This window comes from Astatotilapia calliptera, chromosome 8 (genome assembly GCF_900246225.1).
Source record: "Astatotilapia calliptera chromosome 8, fAstCal1.2, whole genome shotgun sequence".
NCBI classification, from domain to species: domain Eukaryota; kingdom Metazoa; phylum Chordata; class Actinopteri; order Cichliformes; family Cichlidae; genus Astatotilapia; species Astatotilapia calliptera.
In genome coordinates, this window is record NC_039309.1 from 17,387,066 (window position 1) to 17,412,974 (window position 25,909).

Here is a 25,909-nt window from a genome sequence, read left to right on the forward strand (position 1 = left end):
GACTGCAGCTGAAGCGAACATATACCCACATAGCAAAATTGGTATGGCCTGGATCTGGCCCACACAATGTGCTTACACATGGCCACATACCGCAAAGAATGAAGGCCCTTTGGTGGCCCAGACCTGGTTTGCCAGAGGTGGCCCACACATGGGCCAGACACAAGGCCAGTTGCAGACACGCTAGTGGTCCTGTGCTGGCCCATGTGTGGATTACCTCTGGCAAACCTGATCTGGGCCACAGAAGGGCCGTCATTCTTTGCAGTATGTGGGCCATGTGTAAGTGGTGTGCAGCCACGGCCCAGTTGTAGACACACTGCTGGCCCTGTGCTGGCCCCAGATGTCAGCCTAATGTGTACCTTAATCAAGCCATGCAATAACAACATGTGCCAAAACATGCAAAACAGTGCAAAAGTTAAATGACAAAACTCTGTTCAGACAGTGAATGGACTAATTCTTATACAGCTCTTTTCTACTCTCCCGGATTACTCAAAGTGCTCTATACAACATGCCACATTCTCCCAACCAAAAACTTTCTCTTAACTGAGTGCTTCCTAACTACATACACACTCTTGACAAATGTGACTGGAGGATCCAGGGATCGAACCACTAACCTTCTGATCAATAGGTGACCTGCTCTACCTCCTGAGCTACAGCCACCCACTGGCAAAGATGAGCAAACCGTTACTAGGTTTTGGAAGTGTACACTCACAAACCTGTCAAACCTGCATTTGAAACGTTGGCTACCACAGCAGTATAGTATTGCAAATGGCATTTGGGTCTTCTAACTAAAATAGAAAAATAGGAACATAAATAGCGCCATCATTGCCAGACCTGGCCCACATCTGGTTGACATACACCCTGCCATGACACCAGTCCGTCAGAAAGTGCCAGCAGGGAAGACCTGTTTTCTATGGGCCTGGGCCACATACACCAAACCACAATCGGGCCAGATATGGCATGCCATTGCATAGACCGTGCCATTTATGCCAGGCCTGACCCATATCTGGATGACATACGTCTTATCATGCCAGAAGTCAGCCAGCAGATCCGGCTTGAAACCAGATCTGGGCCAGACCTGTTTGCTATGTGGGTAAACACTAAGACAGTAGTAATATCTAATTCTGTGTTACAAGATTGTTGTTTCAAATATGTGTTTTTCATGGTTGAACAAGCAACCTGCAGTATATTAGCAACAGTGCAAGTGTTGTTTTAAAATGCAGTTTTGCTAGGATAGCTCCAACACAAGTCTTCTAGGGCACTTTATATAGTAAGGTCGAGTCCCTACAGTATTAAACAGGAAAACTCCAATACCTCTCTTTGTGAAAGCACTTGGCACCTTCTCCCTTTCGACAGATAGAAATCTGCAGCAGATCCACAGTCTTGAGGGGTGATCATCTGCCTCAAGCAGTTGTTGTTTGAAGCAAGCAAAAATCCCAAGAGGTCTTGGGGTTTTGACCCTTTTCAAGACTTTTTACCTTTTCTGTGCTGTAATGGTGGAGTCATCCAAGAAATTCCTTCAGGCAAACTTCAAAGGGAAGGAGAAATGAAGAAGGTGTTGTTGCAGCATCTTTTATTGCCTCTCCTTTGTTTGAGTATAAACTGCTTGCAAAATGGGTGATGGCTTGCAGATAGTTAGAGTACAGAAGTTAATTACATGGTCATTATTGAATTGTAATAATGGGCAATGTTTAAAGAGTGACATGGACGATATATGAATATGTTGGGATGACTTGTAAGCCAGGATCAGTGTGCGTTTGGCTTGACTGTAGAGTGCAGATGAAAACATGGACATGTATTCACGGTCTGCGCAATACAGCTGAAGGAAGTGCCTTAAAGCTGCATTCTCGCTAATGACCACCAGACCTCTAATTGCAGAAAAAGTCCAGGTTTATTTAAATCTCTGACAAAACATCCCTGCTTCTCGGTTTATTTATGACCACAGTAAACATTTTCCTGATGAGTTTATAGTTTTGATCACTAGTTCTAAGTCCCACTTAATACAGCATGATGATCATTTTTCTAAACTATTGTTTGATGGGGGTATTTTGCTTTCTTCGGTTTGTCAGTCAGATTGAGGCTGATGATGTCAGTTGTTTTTTTCAAGTTAAAGCATCAGAACTTGAGAAATCTGTCTGATGTCACAGTAACAACATGTATATGTTTTATTTACATTTTAAAGGCTTAACCAGTCCTAATGGTGACACCACAAAAGGTGTAGACCTGCAGTATACTGGTAATTCGTCCAGGGTGTGCATCACCTTTTGCCCTGTCACAGGTGGGATAGGTTCCTGATTTGGTTAAGTGGTAAAGAAAATTGATGGATGGATGAGTTTTAGTTGGATTTTCAAAGTAGTCTTCCAGTGCAGCATGATAAAACAAAATTATTATTATACTCCATCATAATTATTTTTTAAACGCCCTCATAAAACTCTCAGTGATAGCGCAGAATGGTGTTCAGCATGTAGTCCTTAGTGTTGATGCATTTTCTGTCAGAGGTCACTGTCTTAAGAAGTTTTGGATTGTGAAGCCTGTCAGTGCTCATGAGCACTTCACATAATGGGCTGCATGGCTCTCGTTGGCTGCGCGCTCTGAGGCGTCACCATCTGTCATCCTGCAGCAGCAGCGTCTGCGCGGATTTCCTCCCATTGTAGAAACAGCTGTAGACCATGAACCGTGGAGTTCGGATCTGACACGGATAACCTGGGCATTGATTTGAAGTCTGGGTGGGCAGCAAACTGGCAGGACCAGAAAGAAATTTTTACAAAAAAAAAAAAAACAACTAAAAATTAATTAATTATTAAAAATAGACAAATAAAAATTTTTATTGATTGAAGATAATTTTAATAGAATCTGCTTCCACATCAGCTACGATGGAGAACCGGATTTTTTACACCCTGTGTTTACTGGCGGTCCTGGAGTCCAGCTGGAGTTACTTTCAATCTGAAGGTCTGGAAAGAGCCGTGCGTCAAGGTGCCGAAGTCTCTGCAGAGCAGCGCGTCTTTGCGCAAGAAAGCGCGAACCGGGACATGGTCACCATCAACATGTTCAAAGTGTACGAGAAATACAGTAAAGAGCCGCAGAGCCAGAAGGAAGGAAACACCGTGAGAAGTTTTAAAGCTCTTCCGAGTGAGTGACAACACCTATATTTGTTTAAATTCACCGATAAATATGTCAGAGCAGAGCCGCGCGTGGTTTTGTTTAACAAGATTTTCATGTGTAAAACTACAAAGTAAATATTCAGTTATACATTTTTATTGGATGACGTTAATTATTTGGTAAACATGTTAAAATGTTTTAGCACAAATTGAAGCAGGTTTGTTGTTGCTGATATCATAATTACTGTAGTCGAACACTAAGTCAGCGTATTAATGCAATTGGTCGATTTGCAAAAAGGGGGGAAATTACAGAAGCAACAAAACTAATAATGTGTGGATCTGGATACCAACATGTATGTATTTATCTTTATAAAAGTGCAGTTCTCTCACTGTACGGTTAATTTCATTTTTGTTTCACCAAATATTAACTTAAAAAAAATACAGGAGGAAAAAAATGTCCAAATTAAACTTTAGTAGATAAGATAAGAGACTAAAAGATCTGAATTACTTTTAATCTTTCAAATTTTAACTTTTCATTTCTTTATCCTTAGCATCCTCAGCACAGGTGTTTTGTCAATCGCCCAGCAGACCTCGATTCCCTTTGTGCCAAACGTCTTCACCTCTGTCTATGCTGTGATTTACTGAACTGAGAAAACTTTATGTCTCAAACACTGTTGTTTCCCCAGTAGCTGTAACAGCCTAGGTGTCAGACAAGAGCCCATTATCACACTCAGGCACCGCATAAAGCCTCAGAGGAGCTCTTTCTGCTATAAGCATTTCCATATGTCAATGATAGACCTGCTGGTCCGACCCAATGTTTGTCTTTCAGGCTGCGGTGGAAGTGCAGGAGACAAGATTTGAACTTCAATAGTGTAGCTTTCGAGGGTGAGGTTTTTTGGTCATGCACGAGGCAGGCATTTAACCGTGCCGTGCTTAATGTTTTCCATGCTGCTGGTGCTGCTGCTTATGTCCATCAGATGTGTTGAGCAACATTTTGCGAGTGATATATTGACATTGTTACTGAGTTGAATCAAACGTGCCAGCGTGACATGATAAAGGAGTTGCAAAGAAGAGAAGGGGAAAGGGTCAAGGCAGCAGTGCGATCACTTCACTCGTCTTTATTGTTCATTTCAGAGAGAGGTGCTCCCTCAGGGCTGTAGCATCTGTTCAGCAAAAGATCTGTATAGCTGAGCTCATCACATCACTGTTTATGTGTGTATTTCCTGTATTCGGATCATAAAAAGCACTGTGCGCGGGATGAAAATGTTTTTCTCTCAGACATTTTGTAACCTGAAGAACTTTTTCTTGCCAAGCTTTTCATTTGTCTCCTGATTCCTTTTCATATTCCCCAGGAGTCTCACAGGGCAGAGACATGTTCCAGTTCAACCTGTCCTCAATCCAAAACGCCGAGCTCATCCTCTCCGCCTCTTTTCACTTCCTCTACAAGAGGCCCCGCCACCACCAGAGACCGGCGTGGCGTTTCCGAACGCCTCGCCACCCGTCTGGAGGCATCCAGCATCCCGATCCTGCTCATTCGCGGCTCCTCTTCTATGGGTCGTCCCTAAACTCGGCTTTTCTGACGCCTCTGGGAAACGTAACTCTGTCTCCTTTCAAGAAAAGCTCTTGGCAAACGCAGGACGTAACTGCAGTGCTGAAACATGCCAGAGATGTCAAAGAGCTTGTGGTCATGGTGGAGTTTGATATGGGATTTGGGGGGGCTCGGGTACAGCAGAGGAGCCCTCATGGCCAAGAACGCCTCTCACCAGCCAACCTGCCGTATATCTTGGTGTATGCCGACGATCGAGCTATAGATGAACCAAACAGCGTGGCCATGTCACTACAGAGGTATGGGCCTTTTCCAGCAGGGGATGACTCATCCGCCTCAACGTCAGCCTCGAGGATTCGGAGGGAGCTTCATCTACAGATCCAAACCAACGACATACCGGAGGCGCACTTCAATAACCTGAAGAACCACGAACTGTGGCAGAGCACATATTTCCCAGCAAAAGCAAAAACTGTGGTCAAAACGGGAAGAAAGCATGGCCTGGTAAGCAGCGAGGGCCTGAGCAAGCCACAAGTGCTGAGCTTTGATGAGAGGACGATGAAGAAGGCCAGGAGGAGACAGTGGAGTGAGCCCAGGGTTTGCTCCAGGCGCTACCTCAGGGTAGACTTTGCAGACATCGGCTGGAGCGAGTGGGTGTTGGCACCAAAGGCTTTTGATGCCTACTACTGCGCCGGGACCTGTGGATTCCCCATACCTAAAGTAAGACATGAAAACCTTCTTATTGTCACTCCAACCATTAGCTGATTTTTTTTAATTCAGTCAGTAGAATACTTCATTATTTTACCAAATCCACAAGTAGAAAAACTATTAAAACTATTATAAAAACATGACTTTAACTTTATTTTAAGGGTTAGGAAAGTTCTCTTGTTATTTTACTAATAATCAGTCCTTTACAACTCCTTACTTCCTCAGGTGGCACGTCCTTCCAATCACGCCACTATCCAGAGCATTGTCAGAGCTGTGGGAATTGTCCCTGGTGTGCCTGAGCCATGTTGTGTTCCAGACAAAATGAGCCCCCTCAGCGTCCTTTACCTGGATCCAAGCAGGAACATGGTGCTAAAGGTTTACCCAAACATGTCTGTGGATACATGCGCCTGCCGGTAGGGCCACTGCATGAGCCGCTGGAAACTGTGATCAATGAAGATAGGAGACAATGAATACAAAGAAAGTGTAGCTTCAGCGCCTAACAGGAAGCTCGTGTCAGATGGAAGAACAGTTGTAGAGAGAAACAGTGAGAATAACTGATACATACAGAATTTTCTTCCGAGATCATGGCCTTGTTTCGTGTCTGCCAGGATTGGACATTGCCTTAAGTATTTTTCTGCTTGTCTAACAGTGTTCATAGATGCCTTTCATCCAAGTTTATTTTCTGAAAATGCTTGGGTGCCCTTAAAGAAACACGTGTTTGTATTACTTTTAATCTACAAGTTCCTGCAAGTAGATCAAGTTCCCACTGATCCTTAAAAAGCTTTTTTATTTATTTATTTGGAGCAGTTTATCAAGTTTTTTCTCTGTTTCAGTTTTTAGAAGGATGTTGTTTTACCATCACCTTGGACTCAGACTTAACTGGACTTGGTTTGGGAATCTGCTCAGACTCCTCAAAAGAGCTCAAAAAAGGCTAATCAAATGTTCTGAACTGTGGTCAAACTGATAAGAAGAACTTTGGACACAGATGCTACATGGCAGCATATTCATATTCTCTGTTACTCAGCATTTGTCATGGAAATCATTACACACGAACATTAAGTGGTACTTAGTGAGTTTAGCCCTTTATCATGCATGAGAGGTCATATCTTCTTCAAACTATATCTCAGCAACTATTTGTTTATATCTTGTATATAATGAGTGTATTTTGCCATATGGTGACTGTTAATGCATTGAAAGCAGGGTTAAGCCCGTTCACCAATCACACATAACCAATGCACTGCTGCCACCTGCTGTGCATTTTGTTCAGTTGAAAGGATGTCAAACTTGGATGACTTTCTGTACTTCCTGTGTTTATTCACCACTTCCTTTAAACACTAAAACATTATTTATCCATAAAGACATGTACAGTTTTTAATGTGTACAGTAATGAAAGTAGATTTCCACAGTAACTAAAGGAGATATTGCTAAACTGTAATCAAATATTAATGGGATGTGCTGATGTGTGCTTTAATAGACCACAGACTTGGTGTATGCTTGGTGTAAAAATAAACTGAATTGTACATACTGTCAAAAACACTTGTTAACGTAGGTTTTTATGTATTAAAGTATGTATACCTAACCATAACATGCAGTACTTTATACACACTGTACCTCTTGTCATGTAACATTAAATTTCATATATAAAGATGGAGGGAAAACATTTAAATTCCACTTTAGAGGAAGTGCAAAATTGTTCACCTTCATTTTATAAATACTTATTTCCTGAGGATGATAATGCTTGAATCATATACCTTAATAATCAGCAGATGTCAGTCCAGTTTAAAACCTACTACAGACTTTGGATGAATATGCTCTCAACACTACTAACATCATCAAATGAGGAAATATATTTTGAGGTCATGGTTTCCATGTCTCCAGTAGATTTCCAGACACTTAAAGAACCAGTGCCAAAGGGTATTTGTGCTGACCTCAGACACTTTTGTGAACTTTTCCTTTAATTTCCAACTTTGCTGATGTTTTATTCAGCAAATTGGGACATTAGGTCTGATCTGTAGGTTTACTGATTTTATTTAATTTATTTAGAAAGAGGGACAATGAACATTTTAACAAATGTAAATATGCCAGATTATAGCCTTGGCTAATGTCCATCTGCAGACCCTCTGGCAGGTTACAGGTTTTTGCGTTTTTTTAAATAGTGGCAGGTTAGTGCTTTTTAGTTATGAATGCTAGTCTACATGACCTGTAAATACATTTGATTAAAAAAAGTTTTGTTTTTGTTTGGTACTTTATATAAATCGATGTGATATGTGAGTCACTATTGATGATAACCACAATCCCAGCTCCAAATCCCAACCCTGCTGTCTGGAGACAAGAAAAAAGTATTTAAAAATACATTTTATTTTATTTTATCCCCTAATTGCCAATAATTGGGAGAATAATTTTTTTTAAAAAGCACTTTTTGATAGCATAGTGTTACGATTAGGCTCATCACCAGTGACGACTTAAACTTCAAATTGTTAATGTAATGTATGTTTTGAAGATTCAGAGAATATCACCACACAACAGAAACAAATGTAGACCTCATGGAGATTATTAAGGTCTTTAATCTAACTGTTTTTATTGCCTAAAAATGTTTTTATTCAGGTTCCAGACTGTCTCTGGAACAAACATGCAGCATACTGACAAATGCCTTGAAAACAAAGCTTGGGCCAAAACATATTGCTGGTATGACACATGATCAAGTCCTCACTACCCTAAAACATTTTTATTATTTCTCTTTTCTTTTCACAAGTTCATCCAACTGATCAGGTGACTGCACTTTAGATCATATTAAAGTTTTCTCATCGTGTTTGTTTTCCTTCTGTGTGCCTACACTGTTTGCTGTACCCATGCCAGTACATTTGCTCCTCGTCTTTCATCACTGATGGACTCCATAGAGCAGACCTCTTTAGACCATGAAAGGGCCACAGCGAAACCATTTTATGAAACCCAGTGTGAACCAAGTAATAAGAGACTGAATAATTGAGAAGAAGAAGAAGAAAGAAATTCCACTATAGGTCGGATGTAAGCCAACGTCCCCAGACTCACTGGCTTGTGGTTTGGGCTCAACCAGTTCGTCAACATTCTTCCATATGCTGCTTTGCGTCTGGTTCTTCTTCGCACAGAAGAAGTGCACAACAAGAGATACAGTCACACACTTTTTTAAGATTAGTCCACAACATATAGAACTTGCCTGATATGCAATCTCTTATTTTATTTTTGTATTATCTGTACTTTTACAGTAATGCATTACTGCTATTAAATTGCTCCAAAACTTCACATAGGGTCACATCTCATTGTTAGTTTCTTTCATTTTATGGAAGAGTTTCCATTGAGACAAGAAACTCAACATAAATACATTTTGAAATCAAACACAGATTATATTATTAATATTTTATCAGTATAAATATGATTGTAGCATATATGTCTACATACTCTATCACCTCCTTAATGTTGGGACAATCTGAATGAAACAAACACAATCACACATACAGTGATTATTAATATCTATATGTTTAAAAAGAAACATCAATCCAAATTCTTTGGCTTTTCGTGTATATTATGTTAATTTCATCATCCCCCTGTGAATAGGATGTTATGCTCTCCATTGTGTTGCCTGTACATAACTTAATCACCAAAATGTGTATCCTCAGTGGACTCTGTGGGACTAGCAAAAGTTTAACATGAGTATAATGGTTGTAAATAATGGGATTATTAGGTCATTGTAAAGAACTTTTGCATTTGCAAAAACAAGTAGTGTTTGAGCAATGGGCTAGAAAACTGATGCCAGAGATGTGAAATGTGAAATATGCACACTGATAGGATTGGTTGGATCCTGCTGTCTAATTAGAAATTTCTTGACATTTTGACCACAGCACTGAAACCACGAGAGCTACAATGCTAATCTAGCTACAGATTTTAACAAGCAAGGCTGTTACGCCTTCAAGCTGACATTTTATCACTTTTTCTTTCTTTTCTTTTTCTTTTGGCTGGTTTCGTTATGAAGCCACATCCGAGTTGGGGAAAGTAATTTTATAAATGTCTGTTTTTCAGTAACCTCGCAATTTCCAGCACCCCCTTCATTATCCCTGTCAACTGTTTACAGTGTCTTCATTAGCAGACACCCCTCTAATGATAACAAAGCTTTAAAGAAGGCATCGGCTGCAGTGATAAGCATGGCCAAGCTACTATTTTAGTTGACACAAGTCCCCCTGTTTACTCTGGGAGCATGGGAGCGGACACCAGGAGTCTGATATGTGTACTGAGAATTGCCATTTTCAAAATTTGCCACAGCAAAGTCTGTTTTCGAGCAGGGGAGACGGTGAAGTTCTCACCAGTTTAGTCACATTCAAAATGCAGCTCTCCAGAAGCTCCCTGTTCCAGGTGTGTTTAAGTCTGGTGGCTACCATTGGTTCCTGCCACTGTAAACCTATCAACAATGACATCAGAAGGAACATGGAGGAACTCTACTCTCAGCTCTCAGAGGACCTTCTGGAAGAGGAAGAGACAGATTCGAGGATGGAGAACCTCCTGGGAACCATGAAGGAGGGTTTTCTGAGACAGCTCAACTTGTCAGATGTTCCTCAGGAGCACAGCAAGATCATCCCCCCTCAGTTCATGATGGAACTGTACAACAAGTATGCCTCGGACACCTCGGCAGCCCCTCAGTCTGATGTCATACGAAGCTTCACTGTGCAAGGTATCTGAATTGGATTTAACTGGACACAGCAAAAGTACACTCTGAGTTACATGTAGCTGATGGCAGAGGGACATTCATGGATCATGAAAATGAGTCTTGTTTATTCCAGTATTCCAAATCAAGAACCATATCTGGAAAAGCCACCTTGAGAAATGCACATTTGTGTTATATCTGGTTTAGATCTTTGCAGCTAACACAGGTAATACAGGTTTCCCTCTTCAGAGCTACAACTAGCTGATAAACCCACATTGCTATTTTTTTTGTTGTTTCTTGAAATGTTCAGCTGGGGTAATATTAACATTTCCTAGCATATATGAGCTGAAACTTCTTAGAAATAGAGAAATATTTACTTCTAAGCCCTCATCAGTGGCTTTTCCTTTGCTATTACATGATTTTATATATTCTGGTGAAGATGCAGGATGTAAAGTACCAACGAAAGTATCCCCAGATGATTTCCTTTGATTGATTAGCCAATGAGAACTACACATCAGTTTCTGTATTATGGTTACTGCCTGTGTGGTCTTTGGATCTCTAGTGGTCGTGAACTGTTTTTGGTCTCGACAGACAGATATCGAATCTATCAAATAACATAATATTGTCAATGTTAGGGTACTATTTCGGCAGAAAATGAAATAAGACTCGGATTTCACTTCTGACTGTAATAGGTACACAGTCCGTGGCCGACCATGACAATCCCTGCTGCTGTTTCAGATGTATCAGTGATCAGGGTGTTTTTTCTCTTTGACAGATTTTACTCTCTCTATGACGAATGGGACAAAGTCAAAGTACAGGCTGCAGTTCAACATCAGCATCCCCAGCCATGAAAAGATCACAACTGCTGAGCTGCAGCTTTTCTTCTTCCCAAACTTCAGGCCAAGAGTCACCTCCCACAGTTTCAAGATCATGGTTAAAGTCTACGAAGTCGATACGAACAATTTCACATCCTCGGCCCAACTGCTGGTGGGCAAAGAGGTGGCAGGCTCTCAGAGCACATGGACAACGTTTGATGTGACCACGGCTATTCAGAGCTGGATCAAGTCAGGCCCTGCACCAACTGTTTTTGACGTAGCGGTGGATATGAAAGATTGTGGGGATTCTAGAAGCGGGGCGGCAGGGGCCAGCTGTTTAAACATGAGCGTGTCCGTCGGCGATAATACCTCTGCGGCTTTGATTGTCTTCTCAAATGACCTCAGTAACAGGAGGAGGGAGATGAAGAAGGAACTAAGAGAGATGATCCTTCATGAAGAAGAAACCATCCTACATTCAGGGGCTGACTGGAACAGAGGATATCAGCTACCAAACGAGATCCCTGATTCTCAGCACCCACAGAGAACAAAAAGACGAGCACCGAGGGAATACTGCCGGCGGACCTCGCTCAAGGTCAACTTTAAAGACATTGGCTGGGACAGCTGGATCGTGGCGCCTCGGGAATATGATGCCTTTGAATGTCGCGGCCAGTGTTACCATCCACTGACGGATGAGTCATCTCCATCAAAACACGCCCTTATCCAGACGCTGATGAACATCAGGGACCCCAAGAAGGCCAACATGGCATGCTGCGTCCCAATCCAACTTGACCCCATCACAGTCATGTATCAGGAGAATGGGCGCATCACTATAAGATATCTGTATGAAGAGATGAAGGTAGCAGAGTGTGGCTGCAGGTAGTTTGCCCTTACCCTAGCAAAGGTAATGATCATCCTAAATTTAAATTTTATTCCATTTAGTTCAATGTTCAAGGATAACAGGTCATATGGCAACTTTCATGCCCTGTATTGGTCCAAAAGGTTGTAAAATATTCCAGAGTTTTTTGTTTTGTTTTGTTTTTTAAAGTCTTTTCTATTAATTCTACTGATTTTTTTTTATTGATCTGTTGATTCAACTGATATATGCACATGACTTATATGTAGAAAAAAGTTCAGTAGCAAACTATGGCTTCATGTGGGAGTTAAACGCCACCCTCCCTCGTGAAAGTTCATAATAAACGCGCACCACCTGTATTTAGCTTTAAGTTCTCCATATTATTTTATTTTTACTGTGAAAAAAGCTGTGATTAGCTCTTCTAGACTAGAAGGGGTATTTCTAATCTATCATTGTGGACTAGAATTCTCTACAGCGTGAAAAGAGATGTCATACAAGATGTTGATTGTGCTAAAAATATCTCCCATCCCTAGGTTCAATTTTAGGTGAAGCTAGGAAGAAGCTAAACTTCAAGATAAGAACTTTTCTAGCAAATATTCTAAATAAATGAATACTAAGGAATAAAGAATTGCTCTAAACTATGCACCTATTTTTTGTCAGAAGTAAGGTACTATGCATAATTGATGAAAAAAAAAACTGGCAATCACTTAAATTAATACCCCAATGCTAACAGCATGACAGACTTGCTGCTTTTGAGAGTTCATTGTAAGATATGCGTGACGGTTTGTCAGACCAACAGAATAGTGGAAGAGCAAAGGAAAGGGACACATTTTGCATTTATTGTATTTAATTCTCATTATGTGTACAGTAAAGGTTTTCCCTGTATGTGTGGAGTACATAATAAAAAGCATGTAAAAAGCAAAGTTAAACGAGTTTACTATTACAGGTAAAATAGGTATAATTATTGTTTGTAATAAGCTGGTGAAACATAAATTCACATATAATCACTGCTCATTTGCTGATATAACACATCTGTATATTGATATTGTAAGTATAAATTATTTATATTGATATATATCTGGTATTAGTCTGTAAATTATTAACATTACATTCATTGACAGCATAAACATGCCCACCATGGGCTACTACAGAGGGGCAGAAGTCAAAAATTGATAGGTGTGTATCTGTACTTATGATCCCTGAGAGAAAGAAATTACAGAAAAATGTATATTTAAAAGAAATAATAATTATTAGAATATTTGCTCTCAGTGTGCAGATTTTTACTCTCCTATATGTAGCATGATGTCATCATTTTGTTTCTAAGGCATTCCAACCCTGAAATTAATAAAAAATTCTTGGGCTCTTCTCAGCCAGAAGTCTCCTTTTTGACTTACTCACCTCCTCACCTGTTATTGATATTTATGGCCAATAAATGAAATGCTGTGAGTGTCAACAGGGCACAGTTTGTCCACTAGAGGGCACTCTGCCACTTCCCTTTTGGCAACATCCGTGAGTCTGGAAAACCACAAGCACATTAACCAGCTGACCTGACCATAGCTGTCCAGAGCATGAATTAATTAATATGTTCCTAAAACAACTGTAAACAAATACATATAACAAATCAGGGAAATCTGTCTTTTACATGCATATGAAAGGAAAAAACAGCCAAAATATCAGATTTTTAATCATTAAATATCACCGTTGCTCCTAAAAATCCGATATCAATTGGACTCAAAACACAAGATACAGTTGGGGAGACTGGCTGATCCACAAAGACAATTATTCATTAGGTACTGAAACAGCTGCTATACAGTGGAAGACTAATAAGATGATTAGAGGCAGGTGATGAAATAAGAAATATCACAGTTATTCACATTGTGCAATGCTGACTTTTTATTGCACAGAGTAATAGCGTTACAAAAAAGCCTGTATAACGTCTCCATGAATGCTATTTTCCAAAAGTCCACAAATTATAGAAAACAACAAAGAGAAAGAGAAAGTGAGGTTCTACATTTTAATGTAATCGTGGAAAAATGACTGTATAAACTAATGACTATGTGGAAAAAACAATTAGTTATCCCCCTTACACACACTCATCATACAGTAATCTATACTGTCAGCTGTGTAAATATTAAATGTCAGTGACATAGTCTTATCTGAGTTTGACCCACCATGTTGAAATCAATGAGGGGACAAGTTTGTGCAAACACTTCCATGTCCTGTAGCACTAAACTGATCTTGTTTTAAAATAACATCAGTGTCGGGGTCAGAATTCCTGTTTCCTGAGAACCAAGGAAAAAGCTCCATTAGTTTTTTGCTTCATAACAGTGTGTTCCTTCAATCACCAACAGCATGGGACAACAGAGCCTTTAAGTCTCTGCTTCTACTGTTTAATATTATCATTTAAAAACAGCGATTAGAACAGCCACGAAAGGCAACATGAAATGGACACTGATGATTCTTGTGTTTGTTCATTCCTGAATGTGTGTTGGGAACTCAGCTCTAAATCTTGCTGACATTAATACCGGTACGTTTTGTTGCGTGACTATCACAGCTAACATCTTAACTCTTACACCACTTCATTTCTACAGTCTACTTTCTGAATCAGTTCTGAATCAATGTTAACCCTTAGGTATTTTATTATCAGCGAAAATGATATAATCTGTTCTTTTATTTGACACAAAGTGACAACATCAGGAAGTATTCAGTGTTTCGAAGTTCTCGATAAGCACCCTGGGAATTGGATGAGACTGGAATTTGTTATGTAAGGTATGAGGCCGTAATAAAGGCTAAGACGTTAAGATTAGCAAGTCTAGTATTTGGAATAAGCTCATGTCTGGCACTATTAGTTGTGAGCTGGTCTTATGATGTCTTGCTGTTTAAATCTGAGTAAACGATGGAAAGTTACCAGCTATCAATTTTCTATTATATCCAAACTTGTCCTTGTTGTGAAAATAAGGCATTCAATAGACATAAAAACTTTCCACTCAACTGTTTGTTCCTTAATTCAAAGTGTGGGTGTTACACACACTTTGAATTAAGGAACTTGTTACCCAGTTCTTATCCTGGATGTGTTTTAAGAAGGCTTTGTCTGTAAACTGTGTAATCATGTCACCAGTGAAATGACCCAGACATGACCCACTAAAGCTACCAACAGCACCAAAATACACCACCATCAGCTTTCGTAACAGGCAAGGAAGAAAGAGGTAAAAAGGAGTGGGAGTGTTTCAGTTGGGGCTTTGGCACAAATCAGTGCAGCCTCATTTATCACCTTTTTAGTACTGAGTATTCCACGGGGAGAATTTGGTAAATGATGCAGACTGTAATAGAAAAATAAGTAGAAAAATAATAAACAGTAAACTGTCTTTCAGTTACAAGTGTTAAAACTAGAGGTACCAGAACCCAAACCTCTATTACATTTGTGTCAAAAACAGTGAGAAACTGTACCTCCCATTTATCATTTTTCATTCTGTCTGCTATCGTCTGCAGGCTGAAGCACTACATATAATGCGATTAAAGGTTTATTGTAGACAAAAGCCTCTTATGTTGATGTTGCTGCCCGAAAAACCTTTGACAATGACATATTCCTTCCAGTGAAATCCACAGTCTCTGAACACAAATCAACTAACACAACCCAGAAAAAGCAAAGACGGAGGTGGTTCTCTTTCTATCAGCGTTGATGAAGATATTAGAGATGGCGCATACGACAGTGCCACTTCTGTTGATGTTTTTTCTATCTACTCTATCCAGCAACTCGTCATTCCAGCCTGCTCTAGTATTAGAAATGGCCAAGATTCTTTTGGAAAACTACTGCTTCCCTGAGAACCTGGTTGGGATGCAAGAGGCCATCCAACAAGCTATCAACAGTGGAGAAATCCTGCAGATTTCAGATAGGAAGACCCTGGCAACTGTGCTCACAGCTGGAGTACAAGGAGCATTGAATGATCCTCGGTTGACCATTTCCTATGAGCCTAATTTTGTCCCAGTGATGCCACCAACTCTGTCATCTCTTCCAAAAGAACAGCTGATCCGGCTGGTGAAAAGCTCTGTCAAGGCGGATATCTTGGAAAACAATGTTGGCTATCTACGGATAGATCGGATCATTGGGGAGGAAACAGCAGTAAAGTTTGGCTCGCAGCTCATGGGAAATATCTGGGATAATATTGCTCACACATCCTCACTAATCTTTGACCTAAGGTACAGCACAGCTGGAGAGCTCTCTGGAGTTCCTTTTATTATCTCCTATTTCTCAGACCCTGAATCCGTTATTCATATTGACACTGTATATGACAGGCCTTCAAATTCAACCAGGGAACTATGGACCATCCCATCTATAGTGGGGGAAAGGTATGGAAAGAAAAAAGATGTCATTATTTTGACCAGTAGATCCACAACGGGGGCTGCTGAGGCAGTGGCGTATGCTCTAAAAAACCTAAGGAGGGCCACCACAGTTGGAGAAAAGTCTGCTGGTGGGTCGGTGAAAGTCCAAAAAATAAGGATTGCTCAGTCGAAGTTCTACATAACAGTTCCTGTGGCAAGATCTGTCAGTCCAATTACAGGTCAGAGCTGGGAGGTCACTGGTGTTTCTCCAAATGTCCACATCATTGCCAAGGACGCTGTTGCAAAAGCCAAATCACTTCTGGCTATAAGGAATTCTATTCCAAAAGTTGTCCAAAGAATCTCTGACAAAATCGACCAGTTCTACACGTTTACTGAAAGAGTTCCAGCTCTTCTTCAATTCTTGGAATCTACAGACTTCGTGTCTGTCATATCTGAAGAGGGTCTAGCAATCAGACTCAACCAAGTGCTCCAGACTGTGTCTGAAGATCCCAGACTGACAATCAAATACATGCCAGAATATGCAGCCAATGTAGAGGAAGGCCATGAACATGAGAAAGTTCCAGACGAACCTGGACTATTAACGGAATACATTGATACATTGCTCAAAGTGGAAATTCTCCCAGGCAACACTGGTTATGTCCGCTTTGACAGGTTTGTCAAGTCTGCTGAATTAGAAGAGGTCATGGCTAAAAAGGTATGGGTACCCCTCAAAGATACTGCTAACTTGATTATTGATTTGCGCTATAACACCGGTGGATCCTCTACCTCTCTAGCCATTATTTTGTCTTATCTACAGGACACATCACAGAAGCAACACTTTTTTACAATATATGACCGAACTCAGAATAGTACAACAGAACACAACACTTTGCCTAAAATTACAGGACCAGCGTATGGCTCAAAGCGGGAGATTTACGTGTTAACCAGTTATTACACAGCAAGTGTTGGCGAAGAGTTTGCTTATCTGATACAGTCATTACATCGTGGCACAGTCATTGGGGAAATAACATCTGGTACCCTGATGCACTCAAAGACCTTTAAAATAGAGGGGACCAATATTGCCATCACTGTTCCTTTCATAAACTTTATCGACAACAACGGAGAATTCTGGCTGGGAGGTGGGGTGGTACCTGATGCCATTGTGCTTGCTGAAGAAGCAGTGGACCATGTTCATGAGATTGCTGAATTTCACAAAGGACTAAATTCCCTCATACAAGGAGCTGGAGATTTGTTAGAAGATCACTACGCAATCCATGAAGTCGCGCTAAAGGTTAGCAAGGTGCTGGTAAGTAAATGGGCTGACGGATTATACCGCTCGGTGGTTGACTTTGAGTCTTTGGCATCACAGCTGACAGCAGATCTCCAAGAGACTTCAGGTGATCACCGACTGCATGTTTTCCACTGTGAGGTTGAGCCTGAGTCACTTCATGAACTCTCAAAGATTCCTACAGCAGAGGAAGTGGGCTATATAATTGATGCTCTTTTTAAAATTGAGCTTCTACCAGGTAACATTGGCTATTTAAGGTTTGATATGATGGCAGACATAGAAGTGGTAAAAGCCATCGGGCCGCATCTCATAAAATCTGTTTGGAGCAAGATAATAAATACAGATGCCCTCATAATTGATATGAGGTACAACAGTGGTGGTTATTCAACCGCGATTCCACTTTTGTGTAGTTATTTCTTTGATGCAGAACCTCTACACCATCTTTACTCTGTTTTTGACCGAACAACAACCACAATGACAGAAGTCATGACAATTCCACAGGTGAGAGGTCAAAGATACGGATCCTCCAAGGAACTATTCATCTTGACCAGTCATATGACTGGGTCAGCAGCCGAAGTATTCACTTGCACAATGAAGGACCTAAATCGGGCCACAATTGTTGGCGAGCCAACAACTGGTGGGTCTTTATCAAGTAGAACCTATCAGATCAGAGACACTGTCCTGTATGCCTCCATTCCTAACCAAGCTGTTTTTAGTGCCATCACTGGAAAAATGTGGAGCTTTTCGGGGGTTGAGCCCCATATTGCTGTCCAGGCAAATGAGGCTCTATCTGTAGCTCAGAAAATCCTAGAGTCAAGGTTGCTGAAGAGAGTGCAAGGTAAACAATAAAAATGCGACTAAAATGACTAGTTAATTAGTTTTTCTGCTTAGGCACCACTTCAATGTAAATGTGTGTGTTGTTGTGTTCCATGTGTAGCATGTGTGGCCTTGTAATTAGATGTTTTGTTTTTTATTTAATTTCTTTGGCTCTGACAGCAAAGTGCAGGGATGGCTCAATAGGTAGAGTGTTTGCCCCATGCACGCAAGGTTGCAGGTTCAAATCCACCAAATGGTCTCCACACACTCCTCCTCGGTTGCTAGATTGGTAGCTACCCACTGAATGAATGGGCATGCTCGCTCACTGAGCTAAACTGGCACCTAAAGTAATTTTATTTTAAGTCATGGGTGTCAAACTCATTTTAGTCAATGGGTACTTTCCTCAGATTGATTTTAGATCCAAAATTGTGGGTCAACTCAATGAAGACAGTGGTTTTAGAGAATCTTGAAACTCATGGGGACCTTGATACTTTCAAAAGAACTGTCTGTGTTTCCAGCACTTTTCCCTATGTTCCCACAGATGCAGGCACCTGTTGGTCTTTAAAACAGTCAATAAGTAAAATAGCATAGGAGTGATCTTATATGCAGCACAAAAGGATCAGAGATCATTCAGAGGTCAGATCTTGCAAGAACAAGCAACTGCAATATAACAGAACAGTCTAAAGATCAAAAAGGGGTAAAGAAACAAGTATATGCTGGAAAGCTTCACATTTAGCACACCGTTCATTTACAAAACTGATGAACAGATTTGTCTCAGTTTCTCAACATTTCTTCAGCTCACTTTTATTACATGCATTGAAAATCACTGGATTTTTAAAGATCCAGCCCTCAAATAATATTACAGTACACTACAATAAAACTATAATAAAATTAAACTTTTTCCATACATTTTCACTCCTGTTCAGTTAAGCTTGCTTAATCACAAGAAGATTTTATTTAAAAATTAGAAACTTTAATTAATTCTCTGCTGTTTTCACAATTGATATTGCAAAGATATTCAGTGGGACAGAGTTGACCAAATGGTATGTTTGACACCCTGATTTAAAGGCAGTGTTTTTTAGTAGTTTAACAAAGAAGGTCTTCTATTATACCAAACTGTCATCAGTTGTTGGTTTGTTTTATATTTTTTTGGCATTAGGCTTCACGTAATCTAGTCTTTTTACTTTTTTCGAAGGCCTTTCTACAGGAACTCAACTTCACTTCAATATGAAATTTTAAGCTCCAAGAGCACTTGCTTGTTATTCCATTTAGAGAGACTTTGAGTAACTAAGTAGCATGAATTAGTATTTGATCTTATTACAGAAGGGAATGTATAAGCTGTGGACATTTTAACTGTGAAAAGCATGTGATAGTTGATGATTCCTTTACAATACATTTGCCCCATTTAAGTGTGAATATTGTGTAAGTAAAACAACTTCCAGTTATTCATAATATAGGAAAGGTTTTCGTATTTTTTCTTTCTTCTTTACTTGTTTTCTCTGTGTTACTCTTTAAAATTATCACATTTAAAATTATATGTAAAATAATGTGGATATTCTTTCGACCCTGTCACGTGAAATCCCTTTTTGTTTTTTGTTTGAGTTTGCCTACTTGTTTTAGTGTACTTTTGCTTAGTTTACTGTAATAATGCTCTATTTTTTATTTTTATTTTTTTGTTTTGGTCTTTAACAAAAGAACAGTCCAGCAGAGGGAGCAAGTACCAAGCAAACAAACCTAAACCAGATCTCCCTCTTTAGTTTTCATTTGTGATGCTTTGCTGTTAAATGTGTATAATTTCTAAAAATAATAAAGACTTAGGTGTTTCTCAGTTATTGATGGAACATTATTGATGGTGTATTCGGCATTTGCTGGGTTTTTAATGTTTTTACAGTTATTCTCCATTTCCATTGTTTTCCTTCTTCAAATATTATGTAAGATTTAAGATATAATGTTGACCCCCATTTGTATATTGTATTTGCAGGTAGTGACTTCCCCAGGTCATATCTTCACTACCCTTAATGCCTTTCTTGACCTTTATCAATTATAAAACTGACCTTATTTGACACAGGAACCTTTCACTCCAGGATACATTGCGTAACTCTAGCACCAGTATCTTTAGCAGCACCTTGTATTACTACATCTACTTAGCTAGGTTGTTATTACCTTGCAGAAGCACTCAGGATAATGCGATTAGAGGTTTAATGTGGGATAAATCCTCTTATGAGTGTACTAACCAGAAACCTTGCAGCCAAAACAGTGCCATTTGACAGAAGACCTCTTTGGGGAAAGAGGTTTGGTTCAACAACGTGCGTTTTGTGTCTGCTCGCTTTTTTGTCAGGCTGAACTGGCAAAAAATGGCAAAGACTCTCGTTCTGGTTGCATCTCTGCTAATTTTGGGAAATGTTTTCTTTAGCCATGCCTCCTTTTCCCCCAGTGTCATCGTAGACATAGCAACAATCATCTTGAACAATTACTGCTCACCAGAGAAGCTGGTGGGGATGAAGGAGGCAATCGAAGCAGCCAGCAGCAACACGGGTATTCTCAACATGCCAGATGCCGAAACTCTGGCGAATGTCCTCAGCAGTGGGGTTCAGCACACAGTCAGTGACCCACGCCTGAAGGTCTCCTATGAGCCAAACTACGCTCCTGCAGTTCCCCCAAAGTTGCCTCCCCTGCCCCCTGAGCAGCTCATCGCAGTCATCCAGAACTCCATGAAGCTTGATATCCTGGAGGGCAACATTGGCTATCTGAGGATTGATCACATCCTTGGAGAAGAGGCAGCTGAAAAGGTTGGTCCTTTGCTTCTAGACCTTGTCTGGAGTAAAATCTTGCCTACATCTGCCCTGATCTTTGACTTGCGCTACACTGGCAGTGGGGAAGTCACTGGGATCCCCTACATTGTGTCTTACTTCACCGAAGCTGAGCCTCTGATTCACATCGACAGCATTTATGACCGTCCCTCGAACACCACCACTCCATTTTTTACTATGCCGGATCTGCTTGGGCAGAGATATGGTGCAACTAAATCCATCATTGTCCTAACCAGCAAAAACACCAAGGGCATTGCCGAAGATGTTGCCTACTGTCTTCAGAATCTGAAAAGGGCCACCATTGTTGGTGAGAAGACAGCGGGAGGCTCGGTGAAAACTGATAAATTTAAAGCTGGTGATTCTGACTTCTATGTCACTGTACCAACTGCTAAGTCTATCAACCCCGTTACTGGCTCCACTTGGGAGGTCACAGGTGTCACCCCAGATGTGGAGGTAAATGCTGAGGATGCCCTTGCTACCGCTATCAAGATCATCAACCTCCATGCCCAAGTTCCAGCAATCATTGAGGGATCAGCAACCCTGATCGCTGACAACTATGCCTTTGAAAATATTGGGTCAGATGTTGCAGCAAAGCTCAAAGAGCAGCTGGAAAGTGGCACGTACAATATGGTTGTCTCCAAGCAGAGTTTGGAATCGAAGTTGTCTGCTGATCTGCAGACCCTTTCTGGGGACAAGAGCCTGAAGACCACCAGCAACACTCCAGCCCTACCACCAATGGTAAGACACTCAGACTTGAGGTTGTTATTTTGTTTCAGTTTGATGGACAAAAGTTCCTGTTAAGCAAATGAACTGGTGAGCTATTTAAAATATAATGCAAAATATTGGTCACAATTATGATACATGTTAAGTTGGTGCCTGTTGATTTCCACAGGATTATACCCCAGAAATGTACATTGAACTGATCAAAGTCTCCTTCCATACTGACGTATTTGAAAACAACATCGGCTATCTGCGTTTTGACATGTTTGGAGACTTTGAGGAGGTGAAGCCTATTGCCCAGGTTATTGTTGAACATGTCTGGAACAAAGTTCTCAACACTAATGCTTTGATCGTTGACCTCAGGTGAGTAATATTACTCGACATGACAGTCCAAGTTTCTATTAAAAACGTTCCTTGTGTCTACATCAGTCATTAAAGCTGCTATAGCTCAACAGTCTAGCTCTTAATAAAGTGCATTTGATCATTATTGAAGAATGTAGAATGCTTTTTCCTCAAATCGTCAGGTTGATGTCCAGAGATAGCCTAATGTGGGTTGACATCCATCAATAAAAAGAAATCACAAATGACCATTAAATTTAACTAAGAATCAAACCTTTCCATGAATGAATTTGCAGGAACAATCTTGGGGGGCCAACAACAGCTATCGCAGGCTTCTGTTCCTACTTTTTTGACGCGGACAAGCAGATTGTGTTGGACAAGCTTTACGACAGATCATCTGGAACCATCACAGAGCTCCAAACTCTGCAGGAACTCACCGGTAGTTAAAAAAAAATCCAGTCTGTGTATTTTTTGAATATGTGCAATAGATTTCAGTAGAAGACAGATGTTTCAATAAGAATCTGGTAAAGATTCAAAACCAGAGCTGAAACGAGACGTTCATCTGGTATCCAGAAACTTGTCTCCAAATTGTTCCCATTGCTTCATATATATATATTATTTATATATTCATTTATTTATATATATATTTATATTTGCAAGTCTGATGAAACAGTGATACGCAGATTTATGAACAGACAAAAAGGCACCTTTGCTTTTTAATACGAACAGACCAGCTGGCCCTGTGCTGGAGGTTGTAATGCTTTCTGAATTTAATACCAGTCTTTCAAAGTTATCTGCAGGGCAGCTGTGGTTAGAATATATCAAACTATTTTCTCATCTGTACCCTCACCTGGAACCCCACGATATAATCCAGCCTCTCTGGCATACAGTTATCCATATCCCTTTTCTACCAGCTTGTTATCATGCTCAAACTTAATCCTTTCCATTATTCAGAAATAACTTACTTCCCTTGTTTACTTGACTTTCAGCCATATCTCTATCTACCTTTTTCCTATTCAGGTGTACGGTATGGCTCCAAGAAAAGCGTAATCATCCTGACCAGTGGAGCTACTGCTGGTGCTGCAGAAGAGTTTGTTTACATCATGAAGAAGCTGGGCCGCGCCATGATCATTGGCGAAACTACAGCTGGGGCGTCCCACCCACCCAAGACCTTCCAGGTCGGCGAGACCGATATCTTCCTCAGCATCCCCACTGTTCACTCCGACAATTCTGCAGGGCCAGCCTGGGAGGGAGCCGGCATTGCACCTCACATTCCCGTCCCAGCTGATGCTGCCCTCGACACCGCCAAAGGCATATTCAACAAGCACCTCGCAGTTAAAGAAACCAAGTCCTGAACAAAGTCATGGGGGACACAATCACCTCTTTGTTTTGGCAGCCAAATAATCTCAAGAGTCTAGACTTGTTTAAGAAGTGAACAACGTAGGTTTTATGTAAAAAATAAAGTATAATCTGTTGCTCATAACTAAGCCTTTTTAGTCTGTTCTTAAAGTAGAGGAAAGTTTTCTGTAGTTTTCATTTCTGTCAAATATTACTGTGCTGAGGTGGTTGAGAATGAATGGCTCTCAAAAGCCTATGCAGTTCTTTGTGAAGTTAGTGTTTGTCAAAGACGTCTGGAAAAAACATCAACAAAACTTTGCAAAATTATAATTAGGAGCTCTGTATAATAATCAATTTGTTACTCTGATGAAGAAACTATCACATGTGATGTTCTTACTGTGGATACAACATGCATCGTTTTTCCACTATGTAGTGAACTTCGTGCCATGTGAACATTTCTGGGTTTTATCAGACACAATAAAAAACAAAGTGAAATATATGACGGAGAGTGTTGTGCTCATTTTTTAAAGCATGGTAAAATGGTAAATGGCCTGTATTTATATAGCGCTTTTCTAGTCCCTAAGGACCCCAAAGCGCTTTACATATCCAGTCATCCACCCATTCACACACTGGTGATAGCAAGCTACATTGTAGCCACAGCCACCCTGGGGCGCACTGACAGAGGCGAGGCTGCCGGACACTGGCGCCACCAGGCCCTCTGACCACCACCAGTAGGCAAACATGGGGTGAAGTGTCTTGCCCAAGGACACAACGACCGAGACTGTCCAAGCTGGGGCTCAAACCGGCAACCTTCCGATTACAAGGCGAACCCCCAACTCTTGAGCCACGATCGCCCCTTGGATAGCATGACATAAGATAAAATGTTTTTTCATCACTACAAAAGTTATTTCATTATTTTAACAGTATATTTGGTTTATTTTTGTATAAAATGCAAGATTTACAGATTAAGGGAGAAAGAAGACTTTACTTGATGTGCAGATGGTGTTCAGTAGGTAGAGTGGTGGCTCCATGATCGGAAGGTCGGGGGTTCGAATCCAGTGAACGGCTACCCCGAGGTACCCCTGAGCAAGGTACCGTCCCTACACACTGCTCCCGGGCGCTTGATTGGTGGCTGCCCACTGCTTCACTGAGTGAATGGGTTAACTGCAGAGAGGAATTTCCCCACGGGGATCAATAAAGTATACATTACATGATGTTTAGCTCTGCAGAGCAATGCACATTTAGTTCAAGGGATGATGTGCAGTTTTTCAGATGGTGTGTTTTTTTTTCTTCAGTGATATTTCAGTTGGGAAGATTACACCATGTTATGTGAGAAACTGAAGAACTATGTTTGCCTTGGATAGATAAGTGAGCACATGTTTTGAGCCTGGGGCCACGGGATTAATGGAAAAAAGGGAGAGTGTCCAAGTGATGCAACAAGGCTGCTGTTTACTTTTCAGGAATCTATTTTTCTGCCTGGTTTTTGTACAAGTGACAGCATAATAGATCACAGCAAATATGGCTTTGGAAGAGGAAATATGAAAAGAGACAGAAAACTAGGACTTTTTCCTGGCAATTACTACAAAAATCAGTGTAGAAAGTAAGCTGAAAGAACAAAACAACTAGATTCGATTTTGTCGGATTTTGTTAGCTGCACTCAGCCTGAGCTGTCCTTCTGATGTACTCATTTCGAACTCTGTCCATTCTGGTCATTCTTAGCATCTCCAGCTTGGCCTCGTGTATTTTGGACACCACCACCATCATCAAACCAGACATCATAGCAGGTGTACCATCCATCTTGTAAATCTTGCCGTCCACTCTTACTGCTATCCTCCTGTCGCAAATCACTCCTGACACTTGTTTTGACCCACTCCACCCTGCCTGCATGCTCTTCTTCACTTCTCTCATGCACTGTCAGTTGATTTGGATAGTTGATCCCAGGTATTTCCACTCATCTACCTTCACTAACTCTACTCCTTTCAGCTTCACAGTTACATCTCTCTTCCTGTTTTCTGTCCTGTTTCTATTAACTGTCATTTCTCATTTCTTTCAGATGTTATTTGTTCAAGATGTTATCAGGGTAGCAGCTGATTTTGTCAGTCTTTCCTGGCATACACTTTTGTGTGTCAAAAACCCTTTGGTCATATTGGTATTTTGGAGCAACAAATGACCATATTTGATCATAGAGTGAATGATTACCTATTAGCTAATGAAAGCTCAGATGACAAGATGCATTCAAGCTCCAAAACTCAAAGAAAAGCTAAACAGGTTATTTATTCAAAACAAACCAAACCAAAGCAAAACACACATTTAAAAATAGGACGCCATAATTTCTAATTAAGTCATCATTTAGGTGTATTCATGGCTGTTCAAAATAATCGTACACCTATTTCTAAAAACATATTTTAGAAGAAAGAGATTACCTCATGTGATTGATGTATGGCAGCACTCACACTTCATGTGAGGGTTTGCTTTACTCTTTAAATGTGCCCTTCACCATATCTGCCACACTCATTACAGTCTTTGCTTCACTGAGTTGTAATTACAGTGGATATTGCTGCTTATAGTTAACCATCAGCAGCATGCTGAAAG

The 25,909-nt window shown here is 40.5% G+C and overlaps 4 protein-coding genes across 4 annotated transcripts; all 4 read left to right on the forward strand.

The window, feature by feature from the left end:
* The first annotated feature begins 2,663 nt into the window (after nt 1–2,663).
* gdf10b (growth differentiation factor 10b) lies at nt 2,664–7,003 on the forward strand. Its single transcript, XM_026177153.1, has 3 exons — nt 2,664–3,126; nt 4,448–5,358; nt 5,572–7,003. The coding sequence occupies exons 1-3, from the start codon at nt 2,871–2,873 to the stop codon at nt 5,761–5,763; spliced, it is 1,359 nt and encodes a 452-aa protein (XP_026032938.1). The 5' UTR covers nt 2,664–2,870; the 3' UTR covers nt 5,764–7,003.
* Nucleotides 7,004–9,550: 2,547 nt separating this feature from the next.
* On the forward strand, nt 9,551–13,055 carry gdf2 (growth differentiation factor 2). Its single transcript, XM_026177642.1, has 2 exons — nt 9,551–10,045; nt 10,794–13,055. The coding sequence occupies exons 1-2, from the start codon at nt 9,601–9,603 to the stop codon at nt 11,711–11,713; spliced, it is 1,365 nt and encodes a 454-aa protein (XP_026033427.1). The 5' UTR covers nt 9,551–9,600; the 3' UTR covers nt 11,714–13,055.
* Nucleotides 13,056–15,139: 2,084 nt separating this feature from the next.
* irbpl (interphotoreceptor retinoid-binding protein like) lies at nt 15,140–19,606 on the forward strand. Its single transcript, XM_026177154.1, has one exon. The coding sequence runs from the start codon at nt 15,366–15,368 to the stop codon at nt 18,141–18,143; it is 2,778 nt and encodes a 925-aa protein (XP_026032939.1). The 5' UTR covers nt 15,140–15,365; the 3' UTR covers nt 18,144–19,606.
* A 734-nt stretch (nt 19,607–20,340) lies between these two features.
* rbp3 (retinol binding protein 3) lies at nt 20,341–23,816 on the forward strand. The gene is made up of 4 exons (XM_026177155.1): nt 20,341–21,658; nt 21,813–22,003; nt 22,276–22,418; nt 23,000–23,816. The coding sequence occupies exons 1-4, from the start codon at nt 20,465–20,467 to the stop codon at nt 23,332–23,334; spliced, it is 1,863 nt and encodes a 620-aa protein (XP_026032940.1). The 5' UTR covers nt 20,341–20,464; the 3' UTR covers nt 23,335–23,816.
* Nucleotides 23,817–25,909: the final 2,093 nt, after the last annotated feature.

Excerpts from the sequence above, each read along its gene's own strand:
- gdf10b (XM_026177153.1), top strand. The coding sequence starts at position 2,871 with ATGGAGAACCGGATTTTTTACACCCTGTGTTTACTGGCGGTCCTGGAG. Across the intron at positions 3,127-4,447 it reads AAGTTTTAAAGCTCTTCCGA|GAGTCTCACAGGGCAGAGAC; the intron begins GTGAGTGACAAC and ends CATATTCCCCAG. Across the intron at positions 5,359-5,571 it reads GTGGATTCCCCATACCTAAA|GTGGCACGTCCTTCCAATCA; the intron begins GTAAGACATGAA and ends TTACTTCCTCAG.
- gdf2 (XM_026177642.1), top strand. The coding sequence starts at position 9,601 with ATGTGTACTGAGAATTGCCATTTTCAAAATTTGCCACAGCAAAGTCTG. Across the intron at positions 10,046-10,793 it reads ACGAAGCTTCACTGTGCAAG|ATTTTACTCTCTCTATGACG; the intron begins GTATCTGAATTG and ends TCTCTTTGACAG.
- irbpl (XM_026177154.1), top strand. The coding sequence starts at position 15,366 with ATGAAGATATTAGAGATGGCGCATACGACAGTGCCACTTCTGTTGATG.
- rbp3 (XM_026177155.1), top strand. The coding sequence starts at position 20,465 with ATGGCAAAGACTCTCGTTCTGGTTGCATCTCTGCTAATTTTGGGAAAT. Across the intron at positions 21,659-21,812 it reads CTCCAGCCCTACCACCAATG|GATTATACCCCAGAAATGTA; the intron begins GTAAGACACTCA and ends TGATTTCCACAG. Across the intron at positions 22,419-22,999 it reads AACTCTGCAGGAACTCACCG|GTGTACGGTATGGCTCCAAG; the intron begins GTAGTTAAAAAA and ends TTTCCTATTCAG.